The following is a 23,990-nucleotide window of genomic DNA, read 5'->3' on the forward strand; positions in this document are numbered from 1 at the left end:
ATTACTGATAGTAAGATGATTTTTAATTAGTCTGTTAATTGCCTGTTGGTTTTAGGATTTTGTCATGTTTGTAAAAAGACAATGTAAAAATATAGTATAACTGCAATATAAAAAGCAAAGCTTTTGTTTTTATCCATCTTAGGATTAGACGACTTTTCCAAAATCTTCTTTTCGACGTAAAGTGTTCACGTTGCCAGTGACAAAACTCTGTGTTTGGGCAAACACCTTAATCCCAAAATCAATCTTTATTTCAACGTACGCCTTAAAATTAGGAGAACATCAGAAGGTGCTGTTCAGCTACGAGGCATTAGAAGTTAAGGGACAAAGCACACCTGCAAAGCTGCAGTTGACATGAAACAAAAAGCACACCCAAAACAAAAGCCTCATCCAAAAGCCACTTCAGAAGTCTTTCCTCATAATCTAGGGATGTAGAGCAGATCTGAGAAATGGGAAAAGTCCCACGTGAAAGCAACAAGCTTGCACAGAGTGCATTAGCATTTACTTGTGTTTGAATATGATTGAACTAATTACGGCGGGTTATTGAGATGTTAAGCGACTGTAAACACTGAGGGTTAGAACAGGCCCCCACTGAGATGAAAAACCTCTACTTTCATCCATACGCAATTAATCAGCATCTGACTCTGCAAACAGGCTTGCTCCATTGCCTCTCTTGTAAGCACTGACTGACACATGAAAGGAGGGAAATTTGCACCCAGTTAGGAGATTATACAGCAAGTGAGTCAAATCCGAGCTGATAGTGCAGAAAGACCCCAGACATCGACACACTGGGAGGTTTACTTGACCTTTGTAAGAGTATCAGGACCTGTTACCAGGTAACAAAGTCGAGGAAGTTGGAACATGTGTACTTATTTATGCTTTTAGGAAACATTAATGTGACTTTATGTGAAAAACGATAGGGTCCTTGAGGGATAGCAGAGCGGTAATAGCCAGGGTTTGCAGGAGCTAGTAATAGATACATCATTGCACAACTGCTATTCGGGAAACAGCGTTCACATGCAGCAAAAACTTCAAAGCCTTCCATGTGCAGAAGGCCAGGTTATTTCAATTAGCCTTCAACAGAAACCCTTCTTCTACCCCAGCTGGACCCCCACCTATCACTCGCAGAGATCAGCCACAGGGGACCCTGTCACTGTGTTTCCTTTTACCCCCCCAAAGGGCTTTGTTTTGGAAAAGGAGAAGCCAGTCAGGTTCAAAGTGGAGGAGAAGACCGTGGGGTAACATGAGATGACGGTCTGTCCGATGAGGCATGCTGCTGGGGCGAATATGGACGATTCTTTTATTTCTGAGCTCTAAACAGTAGTGTACACATATAAAGGAGAAACAACTAGAAAACCATGGGACAACATTAGATTTATTGATTTTTTATGTGAGTTATAGATACTCGATCATTGTTTTCAAATACAGATATATAATGTAGTTCAAAGATTTCCAGTGGGAGAAGTTCACATTAAAGGATTTGGCATAAAAATAAGCTTCTTTCTTTGCATTATTTTCAGTTTACGGTTAAAATATGGTAAGGTTTTAGTTTAGTTTAAAGGCAACATTTCAAAAACATTAACCACAATTCACAGAGCTTCTTAAAGCATTGAAGGCAAACGTCTTCCGTGTACACAAAGATTCAGAAAGCAAGTGTTGACAGAGTGCAAAAAGTTGACCTTTATGTAACATTTGCGGATTTCTCTGGCTCAGTCACTCAGCAAAGCCCTTCGTTTGACTGAAGGCTACCAGCCCACACGTAGGCTGAACAGAGTTCAAAGTTTTTCAACCAAAAACTGGTCAGGTTCACTTCACATTTGACATGAGTCTGAACACATCTGGTCCTATTTTAAACTGAACGGGAGAAGGGAGTGTTGATTGTAATGATGATATGTCCATGTAGTATTTACACAGTTCTCTCTCTCTAGCAAAGATCAGGCGTTCAGTCATGCAAAACTGGGATATAAAAACAATCATGGCATTTTTCCTTTTCTTCAGTTCCCTCAATCGTCACCCCATGCACCATTTACCACAACCTGGAGGTTTTCCAACCTAAACAAGAAGAAAAACATGAGGCCAAACAACAGACTGAAAGCCTAACGCCTGAGGTTTTCTTGATAAAGTCAACAGGTCAAGAGAAGAGCGCCGTCCTATTCTGTAGTGCAACTGTGTGTGTTGGTTTCCAAATGCTCAGCTCTGAACATATTTGTGGCCATTGCTGATATGGTTGATCCATAATTCAAAAGGACTTTGAGAGTTTAGCAAGGCTGCTGTTGGTTCACCATCTGGATTGGTTTGTCTTTCCTTTCTCTGGAAATACAGATAAAAGAGGTAGTCACTGAACAAACTGTTAAAAACAAAATTAAACAGTGAGACCTGAAAAGCAACCAACAAACAAGAAAAACACACATTTTCATCCTAAATCCCTTTTGGGTGTGTTGTTATTTCAAAGATGATCATTGTCATCTTTCCAAAGTTACTGTGGGGGGAAAAACATTGCCCTACAGACTGTTTCTCCTGCAGCTTCATGGGAGTAGTAGAAGTAATAGAGAACACTTGTTTAATCAAAACTAACTGCGAGTAAATTGTGTGGTGACCTTGCAGCAGGGCAAGCATTATTTTCAACTCGGCTCATAATAAAAGCATTTTATTGCTCTTATTGACGGTGTTTTATTAAGCAGCTTTTATAAAACTTGCAAAACAAGGAAATAAATGTTGAAAGGAAACTGTACTATGCCTTCTGTGGTACATAAACTACAGTAGTAAAGCATTAGGTGGTTTTTGACCTTAGGGCTCATTGGGATCATTTGAACTTGATGAAAAGAAGGAAACGTGTACTAAAAAGACTGGATTTGATCCCACAATGACTGGAAGGGCATTACGAAAGAACTGTTTTCTGAAGAACAGAAAGATTAAACCTAGTTTTAAAAACGTGGATGTTGAGTGGATGAGTATTGTTTTAAGGGAGATCTGATAAAATAGTAACCCATCCTTTAAGTCCTATTCACAGATCATCATTCATACTTCGGTAGTTATTCAGGGTTAGATCAGTAAGTTATTTCAGCATCTGCGCTGGCAATATCTGAGCAATTTTTTTGTAATCTAAAAGAACACAAACACTCACCCTTCACTTTGTTAGGTACACGTGATAAACTGCAAATATCTTTTCAGCAGCAACTTAGTGTGTTTAATCATGCAGACCTGCTGAAATTTAAGCCGAGCATCAGAACAATGGAGCTTCCAAAATGACAGAAAGACAACAGCAACTCAAATAACTACTCTTTTCAATCCAAGGATGCAGAAGAGCATCTCTGAATGCACAACATTTGGAACTTTAAAGAAGATGGGCTACAGCAGCAGAAGACCACGCCGAGTGCCATTGCTGTCAGATAAAGACAGGAAGCTGAGGCTTAACTTTATACAGGCTTACCAAAACTGGAAAATAGAAGATTGGAAAAGTGCATGGTCTGCTGCAACATTCAGACAGTAGGGTGAAAAGCTTGTGTGAAAAACATGAAAGCATGGATCCATCTTGCCTTGTATCAATAGTTCACACTAGTAGCAGTAGTTGTGTAGTGGTGTGAGAGACCTTGGCATACATTTCTTGGCATACTTCGGGCCTCTTAAGGCCCAGTATACCTGCTGTGGTTGCACAACGCAGGGGTTACCACAATCCAGGGGTGCAAGACCTTCTAAATTGGGAGCTAGCGACAAGCAGTTTGACATCAACTTTGGTTTATGGTGTGATGTGTGAGGCACTGCACAGCAATTATAATGGGACCCTTAGTACCAGCTGAGCATTGTTTAAATGCCACAGCCTACCCGAGTATTGTTCCTGACTGTGTCCATCCCTTCAGGGACACATTTGTAATGGCTGCTTCCATCATACGTAACATGTCACGAACCAAGCTGAAATAATCTCAAACTGGTTTCTTAAACATGACAGTGAGTTCACTGAACTTAAATGACTTCCACGGTCAACTGACCTCAGTCAAACCTTTGAGATGTGCTGGAGCAAGAGATTTGCATAGCTGACAAATCTGCACCAACTGTGTGATAGTATGATGTCAATTTACAGCAAAATCTCAAATAAATGTTTCCAACTCTTTGTTTAATTATGCCACAGAAAATATGGCAGTCCTGACACAATTCGGTGATGACATATGCTTCTGGATCCAAACTACTCTGCATTTATTGAGGCTGCTGTGTTTTTAACATGTTTTAATGCTTTGTATCTTGTTATATTTAATCTGAACAAGTCCCTAAAAAAGTCAGTGATCACTGTCGGCCTCTCTCGGTTTTTATTACCACTATTCATTTTAAAGCTCAGTCTTTAAAACCTTACGATGTAACTACAGCGCAGCCCATGCAGCAGTATGTTAATGACTAACTTCGTATTGTGGATGGATTATCTCAGTTGTTCTCCTGACTGAAGTTTGGTCCATTTACAGCATCCTGCCATGCGATTCCATTTGTCCCTAACTTTTATCGAGTGGAAAAAAGTTAGCATTCATCCTCCAGCTTCACTGTGCTAATGTGTTTATATTATGCTAACACAGCTGTGTAGCTAGCCACCACATCATTATATACCAGCTAGCCCAACTTCAGTAACCCTACAAACGTCACTGCTGTTTAGTTTTGTCTTCATTTATGCCGGCAGTGATAGCATAGCAGAGCTGTACGTCTTAATTTTTCAGAAATCTCTCAGTCAGAACGTGGTATATTATGTTGAGGTGGAAACTAGCGAGCTAACTTCCTGCTAATTTCTAACTCTGTTAAATTGAATAAATTCTGTTTTCATGGATGCCTGGATGTTAAACTTCATTGTTACACCTGGTAGAGCAGCCACACTGATCATTTTATTAAAGGTGAAAGAATTTAAACAGTTTGTAACTCTCAGACATGTGGCAGTGTTCGTTTGACTTTGGGACCTGAAGAGGAGTTTGGACCCAGAAACGGCTAATGATGTCAGACTTAAAGGCCAGATAGTAGCAAGGTGCACCTAATGGGATACAGACAGTCATTTTAGATATGTCAACATTTGGATTGTGATTAAAATTTCATGATGAGAAGCAGAGAAGAAACCTCCCAAATTCAGAGCTATTTTTAAGTCATATTTTCAGATGCATAAGTGAGACACCAGAGTTTCCTACCATTTGGTGTTGAGACGGTTTACTTCTCTTTTCTAAATGTGCTTCCCACATCAATCCTTAAATCTATTCTGAACCCTTTTCCACATTCAGACAAACACCCCTCTACCTTTTTGATGTGTCATAAAGCAGAAGTGGAGAAGACATCACAGTACACACACACACAGACACACAAACACAGACTCACATCATATGGTGTAATGACTTTCCTACTACTGTGGTGAGCTGCCAGTCAACCTGTTGAAACCTGCAAAGTAACCCTAGATGTGGAAAGTACCCCTGCAGGTCTAAGACACATGGAACAGAGGCTCAGGAGCTCTGCGAGCTTTGTATACACAAACACACATAGCCTCATGCACACACAGAGCTGTGTAGTTTCACTGCTTCTTTCCTCCAGACACACAACCCAGACATGATCTGAAATACGGTAAGACCCCAGCTACTTCCATCCTGATATGCTTCAGATGTTGAAGAGGAATCGATGTGTCTGCACTTGTCCGTAGGAGACTTTTCATGCATGTGAATGTATAAGGTGTCTCAACACACTTGGGCTACTGTATATGGAAAAACTTTATATTATTAGTAGTATTTGCTATAAAACAAACAATCTGTGTCCTTAAATTAAATGTTTAATTAAACCTAATTTCTATTAGTTTTATAATTTGATTTACTTAAAAGTTTTCTGCGCTTTTTTGAGAATTAGTTGTTTAATAACATATACTTGACTATTTTGACAGTTCCACATGGGTGAGTGCTAAGACCCATAGGACTGTTAATGTTTAACTTCAAATCACTAATTTAATAGTGTGAGCGTGCTGGATATGTGATGTGGTTTTTAATGTTTGTGTGGTAAAGAACAGTGTTATGGCTTGGCTATAACAACAGGCCACCATGGATGAGACTTGTAGTGATTAATTATTTTCAGTGAGAAAACTCTCTACTGATGGATAAATTAAGCCATGGTCAGTTACTTTGGCTCAGTATTTTGTACATCATTTAAAATTCCGCTCTTTTCAATAAAAAGGAATTCTAACCAATCAATTTAAGTTTGCATAATTTTCAAAGCGTACTTGTATTTTTTCTAGTGTGTATGCACCTTAGGTCTCCAATTGCAGTATGTGTACCAGCATGCTGTATGTGTGAGATCACCTGACTCACATCTGCAGACCTTTTGACACTCATCATATCTTTTTGCACCTGGCCTCCTATGATCAAGACTTCAAGAAGAGAGGGCAGGTGTGCGCGCTCCCTGCCCTCGTGACTTATAAACCTAGTAGTTTCATCAAGTCGCTGCCCCAAGTGATGCTGGAAGCGGGAGGCGGCTCTTGACTCCCAATATCCATCTTTTTTCCCCTCCCTTGCCATAGTTATAGTGGGGGAAAGCCCAAATGAAATCTACGAGGCCATAAAACAGGCCTTTAATTTGCTTGTATATGCCCAGGAGCAAGCACTACTATTAGCCTCTTGTTTCTCTGGACTGCATGATTCTGCAGGGTATATGGGTTTGATCAGATCAGAAAGAAAATTTATGAGTAACGTTTAGGAGGCTGGGACATGCTGAATATCAAATAAGCAGGTGGGATTCATTGCATCTGTATGTCTCTGCTAGCACAGCAAAAAGGTGACTTGGGAGGAAATGAGAGGGAAAGAGGACCTCTAGCTATGTACCAGTTTGCACAAGATGACAAGAACTTCCAACTTCAAACATATAATCTCATCAAAGACTGAGTGAAAGATATATGGGTGGCTATGGCTGGAGGCCTACCAAACAAAAACAAGGCAATAGTTATGTCTTAATTCACAGTGTGCCTGACCTGAGGAGACCTTGGCATTGCTGCTTCACACAGAAAGAGAGACACAGATCAGAGATAACCATAGTTTTTAGACATGCATGCATGTATTCTGTATGTTATCTGCTATTAGTGTAATTTTATCTTACTGATCAGCTGCAGTGTTTTCTCTGCATTATCATCCTGATAGCCAAGTTTTGCTTTCTGCTGTCAGCTTGTGATTACTTGGATCTGATAAGTATACAAACCAAGCTTTCTCTTAGGACAGAAAGTCAGAATTTCCTTACATGGCTTAACAAATATAAAACACTATAGAGCACAATCAACTACAAGGTGTTGAAAAACCAAAAGCCCCATTTGAGAATGCAGGGTCTCAGGCTCAGGCTATATTAAATTTACTGCAAGTGCAAATTTAAAGTATTCAGTTGGTAAAATACAGTGGACACAATTATTGTGCAACCTTGACAGAAAAAAATAAATTATTATCCTGTGTATTTATGAAACAACAATGCCGTCTGGTCCCATGATGTGGTGATAAAGGGGACATGCTGCATGCCTGAGAAGTGGCTGTACCTCAGCAGGTAGCACAGGTCATGGTGATTCTATCCACGTCTGCATACTAAATATCCTTTGGCAAAATACTAACCACAAGTTGCTCTCCGACAGATCCATCACAGTATGAATATATGCAAATGTTAGGCAGAAAAAGCACAGATAAGAAAGTGGTTGTATGAATGGGTGTGTGAGGGCAACCGGACGGAGATTGAAGAGATCACAACAAGGACAGAAGGAAACTAAGGGCTTAAATATACACATGAGGTAATCAGGAAGGTGAACTAAATTAGACTAATGAAACAGGGCCAACAGAACTTAACTCAGTGCTCACAGGATGAGAGACTATCAAAATAAGACAGGAAACCAACAGACAGAGAGACCCAGGCTGTGTCCCAATTCAGGGTCTGCACGCTTGAAGTACGCATTTTAAGTGCGGTTACGTCACCGCCACGCGACGACGGCTGTCCCAATTCGAAGTGTACTTCAAATGCATACTCCAAATGCGCCGTCGATTTCCCCAAATATCAAGCGTGGTCCGGTGCACGCTTCGTGGTCCCATATATCCCACAATTCATAGCGCAGCGGTGGGTGTGGATAATTTTGCCGCAAAATACGGCAGAAGCGAGCGGCCGAAGAGGTTGTTTTTTTCCCCCCCAAACTTTATTGAAATTATAAAGTGAACAGTCAGTCATTCCAGTTCAGTTTGTACAGTAGACATACAAGGCAAATAAGAGTAACAATATACAGTACAATGAAATAAGAAGGATAAATAAATAAAGGAGAAAAAAACGAAAAAGGGGGGAAATGTGACAGACTTCATAACAACTTTGTACTTGAAAGTTGTGACAGCTCTTTCGTTAAACATTTCTGAATGAATTTCAATCAATGATAAACCTTTTTTATTGGAAGTTAATTTAAGAGAGTTTAAGTAATATTCAATTTCAATCAAAAACAAATGAAATGATGGGGTTGAGTTTTGAAATTTACATTTATGTATATGGCATTTCCCTAATAAGATGGAGCGGCCGAAGAGTGAACTGTCAAAAGTAGTGAATATGACGTCACTTATTTATGTGCGAATGTTTAATAATTACGGACGGACGGACGGACGGACGGACGGACAGACAGATAGATAGATAAGGGGTGCAACGATACACAAAATTCACGGTTCGGTTCGGTTCGATACTTTGGTGTCACGGTTCGATATTTTTTCGATACAAAAAAATGTTCATGCCTTTTTAATTTGTCATTTATTAAAATTATATATATATATTTTAACTCAAAAGTACAGTTTTTAAATTTAATGTTGCTGAAACAAAAGTAATTTAAAAAATAAATATATCTCTGGGTTGTCAAAATTTCAAAATCTCTGGTAGCCCTTCGGGCAGGGACTCTTCAGTTTTTGGTAGCCCAAAATAAATTTAAGTAGCCCGAATAAAAAAAGAGAGCACTCTTTTGATTGATGTTTTGTTTCCTGTTTTGTTTCCGTTACAATATTATACATTAAAGTATAATATTGTAAAGGAAACAAAACATTAATCAAAAAATGTTGAAAAACAAATTACAACATTGTACAAAAATTACAATCATCAACTCAAATACTTGGTTCTAATTGAACAGAAATTTCTATGAACTTGTAAGAACTGTGTAGGACATGAATCAGTCTGTGTCAGATCCTGAATTTGAAATTTCCACTGAAGTCACGGGTAAGAGACAAGTGGAACCAAGATCTAGGCCATTTGCTTTTTGAAGTTTGCAAAGACTGCTAAATTTTGCCAGTGGTAGTTCACTCTTTGCAACATAGTACGCTGTTCTAAACAGATTTTTCAGGTTTATTTTTAGTATGTTATTTGCAATTGGTGTTTGTTCTGGGAAAGATATTGCAGACTGAGCAATAATGCATTTCTTGCATTTCTCATGGGTTCTAATGGGGGCCTTTCTTAAAATGACAGGTCCCAGTAACAAAGGCGCTTGTCGACTCAGAAATCGAGAGAAAACCAACAACACACCCGGCAGAACATTATGTTATTTACACGGGTGCACATAAGTGGTCCGCATGTGCGCATTCGCTGTCAAAATAAAAGACGCGCACCAGATAAGAAGTTGCAACGCGCGTTTGCGTCCATATAAAAAGCACTGTTTTTGTCCGCCGCTAGAGTGGGATTTTCATGGCACATTCTGCACCACATCTCTGTGTGTTCATCATTTGTTTGAAGCCAGCTCACCTCCTGCAACCACTTTTCCGAGAATACGTGCTTCTTTTGTGGTTCGGACTCCTTCTGACATTTGTTTGGAGGTGGAGGAACACCAAAGTAATTGCTTAAAGGAGCTTGCTTCTTCGACATCTTTAAGAGTTCTAAACAAATGTCTGTCCTCCTCCAGAAAATCTTATGTATACAAACACGCGTTGCAACTTCATATCTTGTGCGCGTTTTTTTTTTAAATTTTGACAGCGAATGCGCACCTGCGGACCACTTATGTGCAGCCCCGGTTATATAGCTCGTCATATTGCAGCCACAGAAATTATTTTGTCCATGAAACCATAAAGCTGCACTTTCTTTTTGCCTTATAGTCTGATTTGTCATAACTTTTCCGTTTTGTGGTAAGCTTTTCTTTGGCTGTCACTTCTTCACCCTGACCTGTCTTATTTGGCTCGGCAGAACTAAAATATATATCTGCTGCTTTTACACACACACACACATAACGGTCAGCGATTCTCTGCGCGATCAACCTCTCACATGTTTAAGCTTGCTGCGGGAGATTTCACTTGTCATGTTTGCATAGTGAGCTAACGATTAATAAGACTATGTCAGAGGAATTGGTGCACAAATTATCATCACTCACCAATCAGTACTGTCGCTCTCTATACACAGTTCGCGCGATTGCAAAGTGAAAGCAAAAAACAAGCGCAAATTCAAACGCGATTTCAATATGTCACATATTGACAATGGCTCGCCGATGCCAATGACATAATTACCCAGCTACATTTCCGAAAGAATGCAAAAGCATTGACATATATTTTTTCTTCCTACAATAGCCCGACGGGCAGGGCAGAGATAGATTTTGGTAGCCCGACTGGAAAAATCGCTAGCCCCGGGACGTCGGGCTAGCGATTTTGCGAGCCCTGTATCTGATTGAGGAATCACTCATCTTTGGAAAAGAGAGTTTATTACAGAGAAATGGCTCTTTCCAAAATAAAAGCTATACTATACGCTTCTTCTGGGCTATATTCTCAGCAGCATATTGTAGCGGGTCAGGGCTGTTCGGGGTTCTGTTTGTACAGTTATGTTTTGTTTATGTTGCCATAGTGACGGGTGACGCCCACTCGCTGCGACGGTGTGTCGTGATGTCATGACAAAAATGAATGACCAACAAAACATTTTTCTCCTTCATTTCTGTCAAACAAAGCTGTATGTAACGTGTCTCGCGGTTAGTATCATGGTTGCTAGGCAACCTGAACAGCGCGACGAAGCGTATACCGTCCCATTTCACAAGCCTCTCACTTCCGCACTTCTCGTACTTATAGTACGCACCGTACGTAGTATGCGTAGTGCGCGTACTTCAAGCGTGCAGACCCTGAATTGGGACACAGCCCCAGATTCCAGACTCAAAACTAGCTTCAGGGAAGGAGTAAACACAGAGATAACAGACTAGCAAGACTGAAGGTAAACAAACATGATGACACTGAAGACAGAACACGGACGCTAGAACAGATTGGACACAGAAAAAGAAGAAAGAAATCAAGAACTCTAAATAGACTCAGAGACAATAGAAAGGAATATTTAGGAACTACAATACAAATTAATTAATCAGACATCAAGAATAAAGTCTGAATACTGGTAGAGTAGAAACATGCTCTTCCATTTACTCTTACTTTTTAGTGAAGTAATCTTACCTTTTTTTCACACTATAAACATAAACTTACTGTTGTAACACATAATAAAACTTGGTGGATACCAACACTGTACCTCTCAAATCAAAAAGAATCCAGTGAAAAAATGAGAATTCATCTTTTCATAGAAAAAAAATCTAATTAAGAGAAACAGAAAATCAAGCTGCAGCAGAACTGCTGCTAATGCTGTGAAGAGCACTGTGACTCCTAACACTGCCATACCTTTTTTATATTTCTTGTGTCCTATATTACTTTTAGTGGCATAAGCACAAAAATATTGATTTTCATGTGTAGCAAATCATGAGCATCTCACCTTTTTTGTTTCCTGTTTTGTAGACTGATTATTATTCCCACAGTGACGAGTGCTAAGAGGGAACCAACAGCACCGAGAATAAAGCCCACTTTATCGTCTGTGAAAAATCACAAGAATGTAGTTAAACACTGCTATAAACTATTTATCCTTCAGAACAGTCATGCACCCATCGCAACTTTATTATTTGGAGTATCAACAACATCAAGAGTTTGTAAAACAGTGAGCTTGTTTTAAGATCTCAGCACAAGCTTAGAAACTTTATAAACAGTGACAAATGATGAATGACTAAAAGTCCTTTTTTTGGCTAAACTGTTACATATATAGTGAACGTTTATGTGTCCAAGGACTGGTTGAGTGGCCGAGGAAGCACACACAGAGGCATAAATGGTTATTAAGTAGTATAAGATTTATTTATAGTGCTCACCAGACAAATAAGTCTGGTGAGCACTATAAATAGTGTCAGGCTCAGGGTGATTTTGGGTGAAAAAGAAAAAGAAAAAAAAAAGAAAGCACTCTTTCCCCACACAACATAAATTTTGCTCACAGTGTTAAAAATCTATTATTCATCCAACTGGTACACTGAATATAAAAGTCCCCCACTTGCTTTTTGACAGTTTAGTTCTTCAACATTGTGGTGACATATCAGGCACACTTAATCTACAAAGACTTTGGTAATATTAACACTGAAAAAGTGTATTTATTTTTACAGCAGGGAACTGATGACAGTATGTATACAGAGGAAAATGACAACAGGAAAATATGCTAAAATGCTGAAGCCCTGATCTTTATTATTTAACTGGATATACAAAACATTTTATTACAATAACTAGAATGAAGGGGTTAGTAACCGTTGTAACAGCAAGACAAGAATAAATGCACCAAGTGGACAGTGCCAAGTGGTCCACAGACACATAAAGTACAGAATTAAAAAGACTGTCCTATGAATTTTAACATGGGCATGGTGAGTCAGTATAAAGTGAATATGAACCAAAGAGAATCATCAGATTTGACAATTTCCTTTGTGCTAAACAGGCAAACACTGTGCTCATATTAGAAAGCTTATTGTTGTTTCATTTTGTTCTAACGAATCACTTTGTTATGTATGCCATTCATATAAAAAACAAATCGCAGGTATTTTCTCATCTAAACCAATTCATACAATATTTATAAAAAGTATGATTGGCCAATTAGCCAGAAAGCAACAGTTACTAGGCAGTGTAGCAGTTTTTAAACATACCAACGGGCTTAAACAAAACTAAAATGATAAACCTGGCTTAAAAAAACAACTTGACTCTAAATTGTGCACACTTGTTTAGGTGATACTGTGATTAAATTAAAAAAATCTAAAATGTTCCTTTGGGAATTGGCAAGCACAAATGAACTATACGACTTTCTATTTGAGTCTTCATTTGAGCACATGTTAAGTGTGATGCTGGTCCTTAAAAATAACCTCAGCTGTGTGAAAAAAAAAACAACAAGCAACAACTAAAGCTTGGCTCAAAGAGGTGGCAGTTCGTCTTGTAACCGGAAGGTTGCCGGTTTGAGCCCCGGCTCGGACAGTCTCGGTCGTTGTATCCTTGGGCAAGACACTTCACCTACCACCTACTGGTGATGGCCAGAGAACTACACCGAGATGCGCACTGACAATGTACTAATAGCTTCACAAGCTTCTAAACTACTCTGTGTTAATATCAATGGATCAGATCTGGATGCAGCAGGACTGACATCGAACTTCTGCACAACGACTGAATGCTAGTCCTCCACATGCTCCCAGTATAGTTATAATCTTTACCATTAAAATCAATCTGGTTAGTCCACTCAAACTTCACTGATCAAATAATAAACCCTCAGTGAGCAACAGCACTCGGGTTGAAAGCATCACATTTCCACTGAGATGAAATAAACACATGATAAATATCACAGGGTTTGACAGAGAGTATCCCTCACCTGCTTCACCTATCCTACAGTGAAAACAGATGAAATTACATGTTACATATTATCAATTCAACCTCAGAATATTTCTGAGTTCATAATGTTTGGACTGATTAAAATGCACTCCTTTGTCTTTATCTCTGAAAGAAATTGCTAGTCGCTAACACACCCGGACACCCTTGAGCTATGTTCTTAATGCATAAAGCTTTTCTTAACATAGAGATAAGTTTCTGGGTTTTCCTTTTTTTTCTGTCATTGCTGATACCATCTCAAAATCGTTCTGTTGGCTTTTCTCTCCTTGGTAATAGCAAAGACGTTTCTTGTTCTTGTTATTCTGACAGGTGCAAATATTCTTGGAATTTGAAACATGTATATGATTGAAACTTTTGTCATTATAGGTTCCCTGTACAAAATTAAAAACAAAACAAAAAAAAACTGCATTGCATCACCGCACTTACAAAAAGTAAGGTAGGCGCTAACTAACAACACTGCTTGTCAATCATCTGGCATTTAAAAATGTGATTTTGAACACAAAATTACAGCAGTTGTAGTTGTAGTTGCATCGACATCTACAGCATATGTGTATGTTTTAACACAGAATTTTTTAAATATATTTATGTTACATCCACTCCTCAATTTCTTGCATTTGTACTCGTTTCTTGCCCATTTTTTTCTCTACTTAGCAGAAAAAGTAGAGTAGCTTGTGAAGTAGATGTTGATTGCACAAATCAGTGGCTACAGAGTAACAATACAGATTGGTACAAAATCTCCTTTGAAAATAAAGCCTTGAACACACAAACGAAACAGAAATGGTTCTGTTGTTTTCCTTTGTCTGGGTTTTTCATGCATAATGGCGATCTCCAAAGAGGTTTTCATTAGATCTAAAGAAGAATCACTGTTTTTTAAAATAATTATTAACCTGTTTTGTTGACTAGAGTTTCAATAACTCAAGTATGAGATTTTATTTGTCCATCAAATACTAAAAACAGCAGGTGAAAGCACACATTACATTCTAAAAGAAAAAAATCAGACTTCATAAGTCATAAGAGGCTTATCTGTTCATGCTGGTGGACTCGTCACCAGTGTCGGTCAAGTTACTTGAAAAAGTAATCAGTAACTAATTACTTCCCCAAAAAAGTAATCCCGTTACTTTACTGATTACTCATTTTCAAAAGTAATTAATTACTTTTAAAAACACGATTTACAACCTGAATAGGTGATAAAGCAATAGATTTTTCAGCCCAGTTCTGCATAATCCATCATACAAAATGTAATCAAATGGAAAAGTCTCTTTTGCAAGTAAAACACAGCAGAAAATAAATAAAATCAAACACTAGCGGTCCTGTTGCTCTATTTTCACCTGTAAAGCAGGAGCGGGGTAGGCGGAGGTTTACCCTGGTGCAGGTGTGCCGCGGTCAGTTGAAGAATCCGCAAGTTTCTCTGTGAATTCCCCATTACGTCATAGCGCACTTGGTGCTTGCTTGGAAGTTTTGGGGGGGGTTTTTCGCTGTAAAAAGAAGTTTTCTTCCCACGCACAACGGACACTAATGTTTTTGTCACTTTTTATGGAATCAAACTCAAAGTAAGGTCAGTACTTCCACGGTTTAGACGCTGCACGCTCATACTCTCTCCCGCACTCAATATATTATCCATTGTTGATCTGCACACAGCTGTTGTCACGAACGTCGCACTTGCTTACGTCACTGTCATGAGACATTCTCGCAAAAAAAAAAAAAAAAATCACGGTTTTAGTAACGCAATAACGCAGCATGCTTACGGGAAAGTAACAGTAATCTAATTACCGTTTTTGCAATAGTAATCCCTTACTTTACTCGTTACTTGAAAAAAGTAATCGGATTACATTACAAGTAATGTGTTACTGCCCATCTCTGCTCGTCACTTGCCAGTCACAAATCAATAACTGTGAAGTTTCACAGTCAGATCCACCCCGCACTCATCACATCTGGTTTCTATATATCAAGATGGTTGAGGTGAAAATAATCAAACTGTGGCTTTGTAACAGGACTTTACAAACCACTGGGTAATGCAATAGTACACGTCCATCTTTTCTACTGCGTATGATACTAACAGTTAGAAAAATGCAGTGTGAAGGCCATATGAAGTACTTGCTGCAATTCTTCTAATCTTGCTCAGCACAGTGTGAAACAACACATGTCAAATGTTTCAACATTCAACACTGCTGACTTCACATTCTTGTATTCATTTTTTAATTGAATGTTGAATTAATTTGAATTAAATGTAACTTGAACTCAAAATTAAAATATAACAGAGGTGAAAAAGCCTGCTAAGTGGAATTTATCAAGTAGAGACTTTCAGTGACAGAAATGGCCACAAGCAAGACACTAAAATGTGAGCAACATGACTGGTTTTAAGGTCTCGAGCTGTCCCTGGTTGGCATTTCAATTCTCATTCTCCTACGCAACCTGAATTTACCAACCACTTTTGCCTCTCTCTCTCTCTCAATGCTCAGCTGCACTATCTCAGGGGAATCTAAGAGAGAACCACAGCGAGTAAATTGAGTGAGGCTTTGTCTTGCAACCCACGTCACTACTCCCTATGAAAATTGCTCGATCCCCTTCTGGCAGCTGTCACCTTCCCTTTAATCACTTTCTTCCCCTCTACGCAAGAAACTGTATTAATATTATAAGGCCATTAAGGTGGGCCAAACCTGTTATTGGTATGCATTTGATACTCAACCAGGGGTATTGTTTTTCAGAAGACCGTGACAAGGCACAGCAATGCTAGTAAGCTCTATGACCTTGTAAGTCTCTCACAGCCCTGTCAGTCGTGAGATCAAAAGCACTCAGAGGACTTTCAGTCCAAACTCCACCTTCACTTCTCCAACACTCCCATCTTTCTAGCAGAAGATATTAACATTATCCTCACAACACACTGCACCACCACTACCTAAACTCTAAAATGGCTAAAAAAGCACGCCGACAAGTACAGCATCCATCTCAAATAGCTGGGGATTTTAGTGATGGGAAAATTCATACAGAGATCCACTTTTGATGGAAAGGACTTACTGTCACCTCTGCTGATAGCAGGCAACATTTCAGCAGCAACTCATTAAAGTGACTCAGAGAAGAAGTCAAACTGGATGTGGTCACATTTGTTGTTCAGCGGCACAGCCTTTTCATCTCAGCTGTGACTCCAATTCTGCAACTGTTCAGCCTGCACATCGTGCTGCAGCGATTCATTTAAGGGGAGGAGGCGAGATCCACCAGGGCGTCTCCAGCTCTGTCTGTATTTAGTATGTTTACTTGGTTAGAGGTCACATTCGAATGGCGGAGTTAACAGCTCATGCAACACCTGCCATTCCGAACCTCAGGTCATGTTTGCAGTTGTTAGCTCTGATTTGTGTAACGAGAGTGTCACAGCAAATATAATCATTGCCACAAAGCTAAAAAGGCCCACCTTTCTGTGTGTGTGTGTATACGCCCGTGTAGAACGGTCACATTAAAGCACTACCTCACAGAATATGACTGTTTATTTGTGCACCTATCTGTCAGAGAGACAGCACAAGCTACAATCAACAATTTCCACATCTTGCACCATAAAAACAAATAAAACCACGTGGCCTTTATGAGCACTCTGCGCCCATAAAGAGATGAGAAGTATAGCAGGAATGTGTCCAAAACTTCAACAAAGTATAAAGCCTGTTTCAAACTAACTTGACATTAGTGTTGATGAACATCACCGCTCTACTGCAATGACCCAGCAGTTTTTCAGCAGTGGAAAAGTTCACAGTGTCTAAGGCCACAGGCAGCTCATCAGGTCAGGAGCCTGACCGGGAGAATTCTTGTCATTTTTTCCAACATTTGCAAGCTTTCGCAGCATGACTTCGCTCCCCAGGGGTCAGTAGCACTACTGTGCTCTTCGCCCACAATCTTTGCTCACCACCAATCCTAATTGTGACAATTGAAGGCCCAAAAGTTCTTCTTCTTCTCCCAAATAAAATTCAAATTGAGTTTTTGACACACCGAAGGAGAGTCATCCATCACAGTCGCACAAGTTCAAGTAGTCAGAAAAGGGATATGCATGGTATTTTCCAATTATGGATAATGTAATAATAATTAAGATGAAACCTTAGCAAAAAAGTCAGAAAGGAGATCGCTGTGAAAAGAAAGCAAAATAACAGATGTAGAGAAAAACAAAGAGATATCACCAGGCTTAATAACAAACATTTCTAAACAGTTCTGCTCTAGATAACCACGTTATGAAACCAATATGCTAATAATTGAGTTTGGATCAATTGTATCCAGCTGTACCAAGCTGTTTGTTACAAGGGACTCCAAATCTTTTCAGTGAAGCTCATTTATCCCCGATCACTATCAAGAGGAAGTCTGTGTTTGTGGTTATAACGAGGAAAGGATGGAGGGCAGGAGTGAGGCCACGAAAGGACGAAAGCAGAGGTGGATCAGAAGTTAAGCGCTTTCGATTCTCTGCTTCATCACTTCTCAGATGCACCATTTCATCAAATCTTAATTTAACTGCAATACAAATAATTACTATGTCATTACCAGTTGTTTTCTTAAAATCAACCATTTATTTCCACAAAACGAGGCATTAACCCGCTCTGTCACAAACACATTATACTGGGCCTGCGTTCCAGCTCACTTTCTTTTTACTTCCATAAACTCTGCGACTGATGTTACAAAGAATATACTGAACACATACTACAGAAAGTACATGCATTACAAGCAGTATGCAAACAAACAGGGCGTACTGCGTGAATATAACATTGTGAGATAAACTGTTGCTCACACATTTGTCACGTCTGTAGAGCCAAAAAAGGCAAAACAAAAAGAAAAAAAAGGTTATTAAAATGATTTTAATTGGAAGCAGCTTGGCTGTGCATATGTGTGAGGCTTTTTTCAGAGCATAGAAAATAAAAACTCTGTTAAAGTTACCAGAAAAAAAACATTCTGGTTTTCAGGCTGCAAAATGAATTCTGATGCTGTACGAATCTTGACATACTGGGAGAACTGGTACTGACCACACTAAGAGTATTCAATTGGAAATACTGCCATCTGATGGCATCAGCTTAAAACTACAATACTCATTTTGAGTTCTTAGATGAGGTGATGAATGAAAGCATTAGATGGTTCCAGGTGGTTCTAATTCACAGACACAAAGCCGAGCCCGTTCAAGTTCAGACGTTTGTAGCTTTGTTACTGAAGGTCTGCATGAGCAACCGCGAGCCAAGTCTATGTAATCTTTGCTGTCCAAAAGACTGCATGACAAGAAAGAGATTCACCAGTCATCTCAATTTCAAGAGGAAGCTGCTACCAATTGTGGAGCACGAAATGTGCAAGTTTAAACTGACAGAGAAATTACAGCGTTCACATTTTTCCCTCCAGTCTAAATTATATTATACTTCAGTGCCAATGACAGTATACATCATGCTACAAGACTCAGCTGGCAGGGAGTTACAAAGAGTTTGAGATATGGAATCTATCACAAAGAAAGTGAGACTTCTTTTTTTTCTAAATGTTTTTCAGACATGTGGCACTGAACTCTGTTGCCAATGGGAACTGTTTTGAAATATCCACCATCTCCCATCTTTAAAGACATAAAAAAAATTGATCAAATGCACGTGATTCTGTTCAGATCATCAACACACTTGTTTGTCTTAAAAAAAAAACAGCTCATTAATCACTTGGAAGAGAGATTTTCATTAATAATGTCTGCAATAGTTATATAGTACTGGATCATATGCGTTCATATTATTGCTCCTTTTCTCACATTCATATCTGCTGAACTCATTTTACCATCAAATCCATCAAAATTAGATTTATTTTAAATTATAAACTTCTTAAAGTGTGTATAAAAACAAGAAATTTATACAATTTCAATTCGACTAAAGGTGAATACTGCCCACAGAGTGCCCTGCCTCGGCAGAGATTTGCGTTCTCAGAGAGCTTCTTGTTTATTATGGCTTTACTTTTAGAGCGTACCTGTAATACAGAAGGGCTGATCTCCTGTCCAGGTCCCATCACCCAGACAGGTGCGCTCTGCAGATCCATACATTATGTAGCCTTTGTTGCAGGCGAAGCTTAGAGTGCTCCCCTCCAGGTAATCAGTCCCGTTCTTCCACCCATTCCTTGGTGTGGGAAGCCAGCCACAAGACACCACTAAGGAAGAATAACACACTAAACTATTATTTCATTGTGCTCTGCCAAGTATTAAAGAAAAGGTTAAAAAGGGTTATTTTCAGACGTATAACTATAAAACAATTTCCAAAACTAATATTTTCTCTTATTAGGTTTTCTTATGGCATTATGTGATGTATAATCCTTTCTACGTAACAACACTGGTGTTCAGTGTTTTTCAGATACTCAGTTTTATTTAAAATGAAACAGTAAGAATAAACATGTAATCACAAACTACATATGAATAGGCTTCCTCTTATTTCCTGTGGTACCTGGTTTCAGGGCGTGCAGTAGGGCTTGGTGTTTCTGGTAGGCCTTGAGTGTGGCATTTCCCACTGTGAGGTCCCGAGTCGTCAGGGTATCATATTTACAAAACTGTGAACCTTCTCCATAACACATCGTCAACATGTCTGCCACCAAAGGGTCATCAAGGCTCTCGGGTAGAGAAAAAGCTGGAACAAAAGTGGGGTCATGGCTCGGTGGGATATTATACATATCCAAAAGGTGCTCTGAATCATATGTGAAAAGGGAGGATTTCTTTGAAATGTTCCCTATGGGCAGAAACACACAATATTTTCATTCGTTAAAAAACAAAAACCATACAAGTATATTTGTGAAATTACTACACACTGTCATTTAGGTTTGGACTTAACAAAACGGCTTATAAATGGTGAAACTAAAGGTCTGTTACATATAGGGGACATATCTCTGAATAAAAAAAACAACTATTTTTAAACCTTGGATGAAACTGATTCTTTTCTAGAATGTGGTATGAAAAGTAAAGAATTAGAAGTACACAATATGTAAGCAAGAAAAAACCCCAGAGCAGAGTCAAATACATGCTGTCGTTTTGTTTTGAGTGTCTGTTTCAGTTAAAACAGCACATGAAATCAGTTAAACGGTTAATTGTATGTCAGCTGTTCACTAGTTTTTAAGGATCTGTAACAATTGAAAAGCACCAATTTATGTGCTTTTACTTGCTCACTCTCTAAAATCTATTAAGGCTAACTTAAAACATGCATGTTCTCCTTCTGTGCACTCTCAAAACATTTATCATAAATTGAGCCAAATATGTAGTCCTTTTATTAAAACGCCGAAAAAACCCATTTGATGTGGGGATTATTAGCAAATCTTTAAATTCCTTTTGCCTTTGTAAACACAGAAAAGAGCTCGCAAAAACAAAATGATTCATAAGCATATTTAGTGTTTTCGATTGATAACTGGTTGTCAGCGTTTGCTCAATGTGATTGATTTTCTGCTGTTTCACAAACAACAGGCTCTCTTACTTACAGCTGGCTCCAAAGGTAAAGATTTCTTCCAACGTGGCATCAGCTGAGGAGATGACTTCTCCGAGTTGGATGGTCAGATCATCTGACGGGTCAGAGTTCATTGAGCCAAGGAGACCCTGGGTGTGGTTGTAAAACTCTCCTGGAAGCAGCACGGTCACTGCCATGGTTCCTTCATACAGACAAACCTCCACGCCAACACCGGAGGAAAAGATTACAGTCACATTCCCAGGACTGGGGCTGAACACATACACTCCTAGAAAACATAGATTCATCCATGAGTTTATAACAAACGGTTCCAGTTTAATAAATGTAACAATAAAACAAAAAACTGAGCAACTAAAATATGTATAAGTCACATTTTGTGACTATAGTGATGCCACTATAGTTAAAGCAACACAAGGCATGGTTTAAATTTTAAAAAACTTGTGTTTTATCATCCTAAACAATAACTGTCTGCAGGCTTTGCATCACATAACAGGCAAACCTTAAAATGTAAGCAAGAAAGCACGAAAAAAGTATGAGAACAAAAAGCAGTGAATAAACTGTTGGAGGAATGCACAGTAATGACAGGAAATCACAAAAGATCACCTCCAAAATCAGAGTTTTTATTTTATTAAAGTTACTTTGTTAATAATTAAGATCCTTCTTTTGATGTAACTTTGGGTAATAAAAGTGTAACGATTTTTATCGGAGCTTTAACCAAGTCAGGAGAATCTAAAGCACCTCACCATGTAGGTCCATCCATCTCTGTTCAGTGAATGGTAGGATGTTTTGGTTCCTCAGCACCTGAAGATGGGCCCCTGCTACACGCACCTCAATGACATCTGATGCATCCTGTTTCATAGCCACTGACGACAGCCGTGTGGCTTTGGCCAAAGTACCTTGTTTTTGGACATAATTACATTTTAAATATGCATTATGTACTCTGAAGTCAACATAAAAGGGGACCTATCATTCAATTAACATAATTTACAGCTCCTTGTTTATCTTATGCTGGGTCTCGGTACAAACACTCGTTTCATCCTCTGCCAGAAACAAGCAATTTTTTCTGCTCCTGTGGTCACAGTCAGAACTCTGTGTTTAAGATATTAGAACCCTATTTGGGACAGTCCCTCTTAATGACATCAGACAGGGCCAAGAGTAGAAAAAAAAAAACATGGTGCGTTTCAGGAGGGCCTTAGATTTTGGCTCTTACTAACTCTTATTTGTAACCAGAGTAATAATATAAATGTATTTAAAAAAAAAGAAAAAAGAAATAAAGGTTGACTTTAAGTCTCTGCCGTTTCAAATAATCCAGATGTTTGTCTACATTGATCTAATGAGGGGACTATTAATGGCATCTGGCTTTCCAAGTCACTTGGCCCATGGCTCTTATATAATGACTTGGAAAAAATTCTAACGAGCGAAGCTAACATCTGTTCTTCTTCAACACATCTGACTCTAAGAAGCACTGAGTAAAAAAACAAGGCTGTCATTTTGTAGCACTAGTGCATTCTCTTAAACTAGGGGCTTAGTTTGCTTCCTCTCAGTGTGTAAAACATTAAGAGGAACAGTGCATGCAAAACAAGACAGAATGCGTCACGCGATGTTAAGGTCAGTATGCGTGGGCAAATTCCAGAGGCACACCATGGGGATCAAAGAGTGGATTCAGACAGGCCATTCACCTCGAACGTGGACTCACCGTTCTTAAGTTTCACCTGTTCTGTTCTGGCCTGAACACTCAGGCCTTTTGCTGGTGACGACACAAGGTAATATTCTCCTTTGCCATTGAAAGTGTACCTAAGGCCATCGAACGTTATGAAATGTGGATCCCCGAGGACGACACCTGCGAGGCATTGAGAAAAAAGCAGCGATGCCCACAAACATAATTATTTCTCATCTCTCGCAGAGCTTTTCTAATATCAACATAGAGGTTGCAATGTTGTTTTTAAACTCATGAGATGGAGTCAGTTTTTTGTTTTTCACATTTTAACTCTCAGCAATATTCTGTCATTCATTTACTTTACCTGCAAACCAATCTTATGTAACCTGCTGCTCTAATGACCGTTTGCAGAATATATTATAAGGTTCAAGGAAGACAGAAGTATTTGGATAAAGATTAACAAACACTCAGTGTGGGCCTATTTATTTTAGCAATAAATGAGGATGTTTGACTTTTTAAAAAAAAGATACTTACTACTGCAGTATGCAGTATAAGACACATTTTTATATAGCTGACTTACTTACTGAAGTTAAACAACAAAATTAACTAGTCAATAATTCTGATATAAGACTCAAATAAAAACGGTTTTATCAGGTCTTGATACCCGCTTTTCATTCCCATCTATGAATTAAATAAAGACATATGATTTGACTGAAGAGTCGTCTCACCTGCTCTTGGTGGTCGGTAGTTTTGACACCCACTTGAAGGTCGACGTTTTAAGTATATATGGCAGTGTGGGGACCACAGGCAGCAATAATAGAAGCTCATGACATCATAAAGCCAGTGGGAATACCCTGGCACCCGTGGGGGTTTAATGTAGGGTGGCGAGCCCCAGTCGTGAGCCCTGTCTGGGGTGCTTCCACCAACTGAGTCTCCAGTCAGCACCAGAGAACCTGTGCTGTCATAGCAGCACTGCTGCCCTGATCCATGGATAGGACTACAAATGATAAAACAAAAATCGCAATAAAAAGGAAAAGCGTATTTCAATTTTACATTTTTAAAAACTTGATTTTTTCTTGATTATGCCACGCCTACCTGGCATGAATTGCTCGGACACAGTGGACACAACCTGGGTGGTAAGTGCACACACTTCCCCTCTCAATGTCACAACTATAATCAGTCTGAAACACCAAAATGGATGGAAAATAAATAACAATGACCGGTGTAAATCTTTAACAGGCCTTGACAATGTTA

General features: G+C 39.0%; 1 protein-coding gene across 2 annotated transcripts in view; it reads right to left on the reverse strand.

The window, feature by feature from the left end:
* Nucleotides 1-1,351: 1,351 nt before the first annotated feature.
* susd2 (sushi domain containing 2) overlaps nucleotides 1,352-23,990 on the reverse strand; it is a 31,506-nt gene continuing 8,867 nt past the window's right edge. Inside the window, exons 6-14 of one of the 2 annotated variants that reach the window (XM_026186142.1) lie at nucleotides 23,832-23,917; nucleotides 23,465-23,733; nucleotides 22,776-22,919; nucleotides 21,823-21,975; nucleotides 21,096-21,347; nucleotides 20,078-20,356; nucleotides 19,611-19,787; nucleotides 11,698-11,794; nucleotides 1,352-2,307 (exon numbers count right to left, since the gene is read on the reverse strand). In XM_026186142.1, the coding sequence (XP_026041927.1) occupies nucleotides 2,256-2,307; nucleotides 11,698-11,794; nucleotides 19,611-19,787; nucleotides 20,078-20,356; nucleotides 21,096-21,347; nucleotides 21,823-21,975; nucleotides 22,776-22,919; nucleotides 23,465-23,733; nucleotides 23,832-23,917 (1,509 nt within the window). In that variant the 3' untranslated portion in view covers nucleotides 1,352-2,255. The remainder of the gene's footprint in view (nucleotides 2,308-11,697; nucleotides 11,795-19,610; nucleotides 19,788-20,077; nucleotides 20,357-21,095; nucleotides 21,348-21,822; nucleotides 21,976-22,775; nucleotides 22,920-23,464; nucleotides 23,734-23,831; nucleotides 23,918-23,990) is intronic. The other variant, XM_026186143.1, reaches the window with a different exon arrangement.

Source organism: Astatotilapia calliptera, chromosome 12, assembly GCF_900246225.1.
Source record: "Astatotilapia calliptera chromosome 12, fAstCal1.2, whole genome shotgun sequence".
Lineage (NCBI taxonomy): Eukaryota > Metazoa > Chordata > Actinopteri > Cichliformes > Cichlidae > Astatotilapia > Astatotilapia calliptera.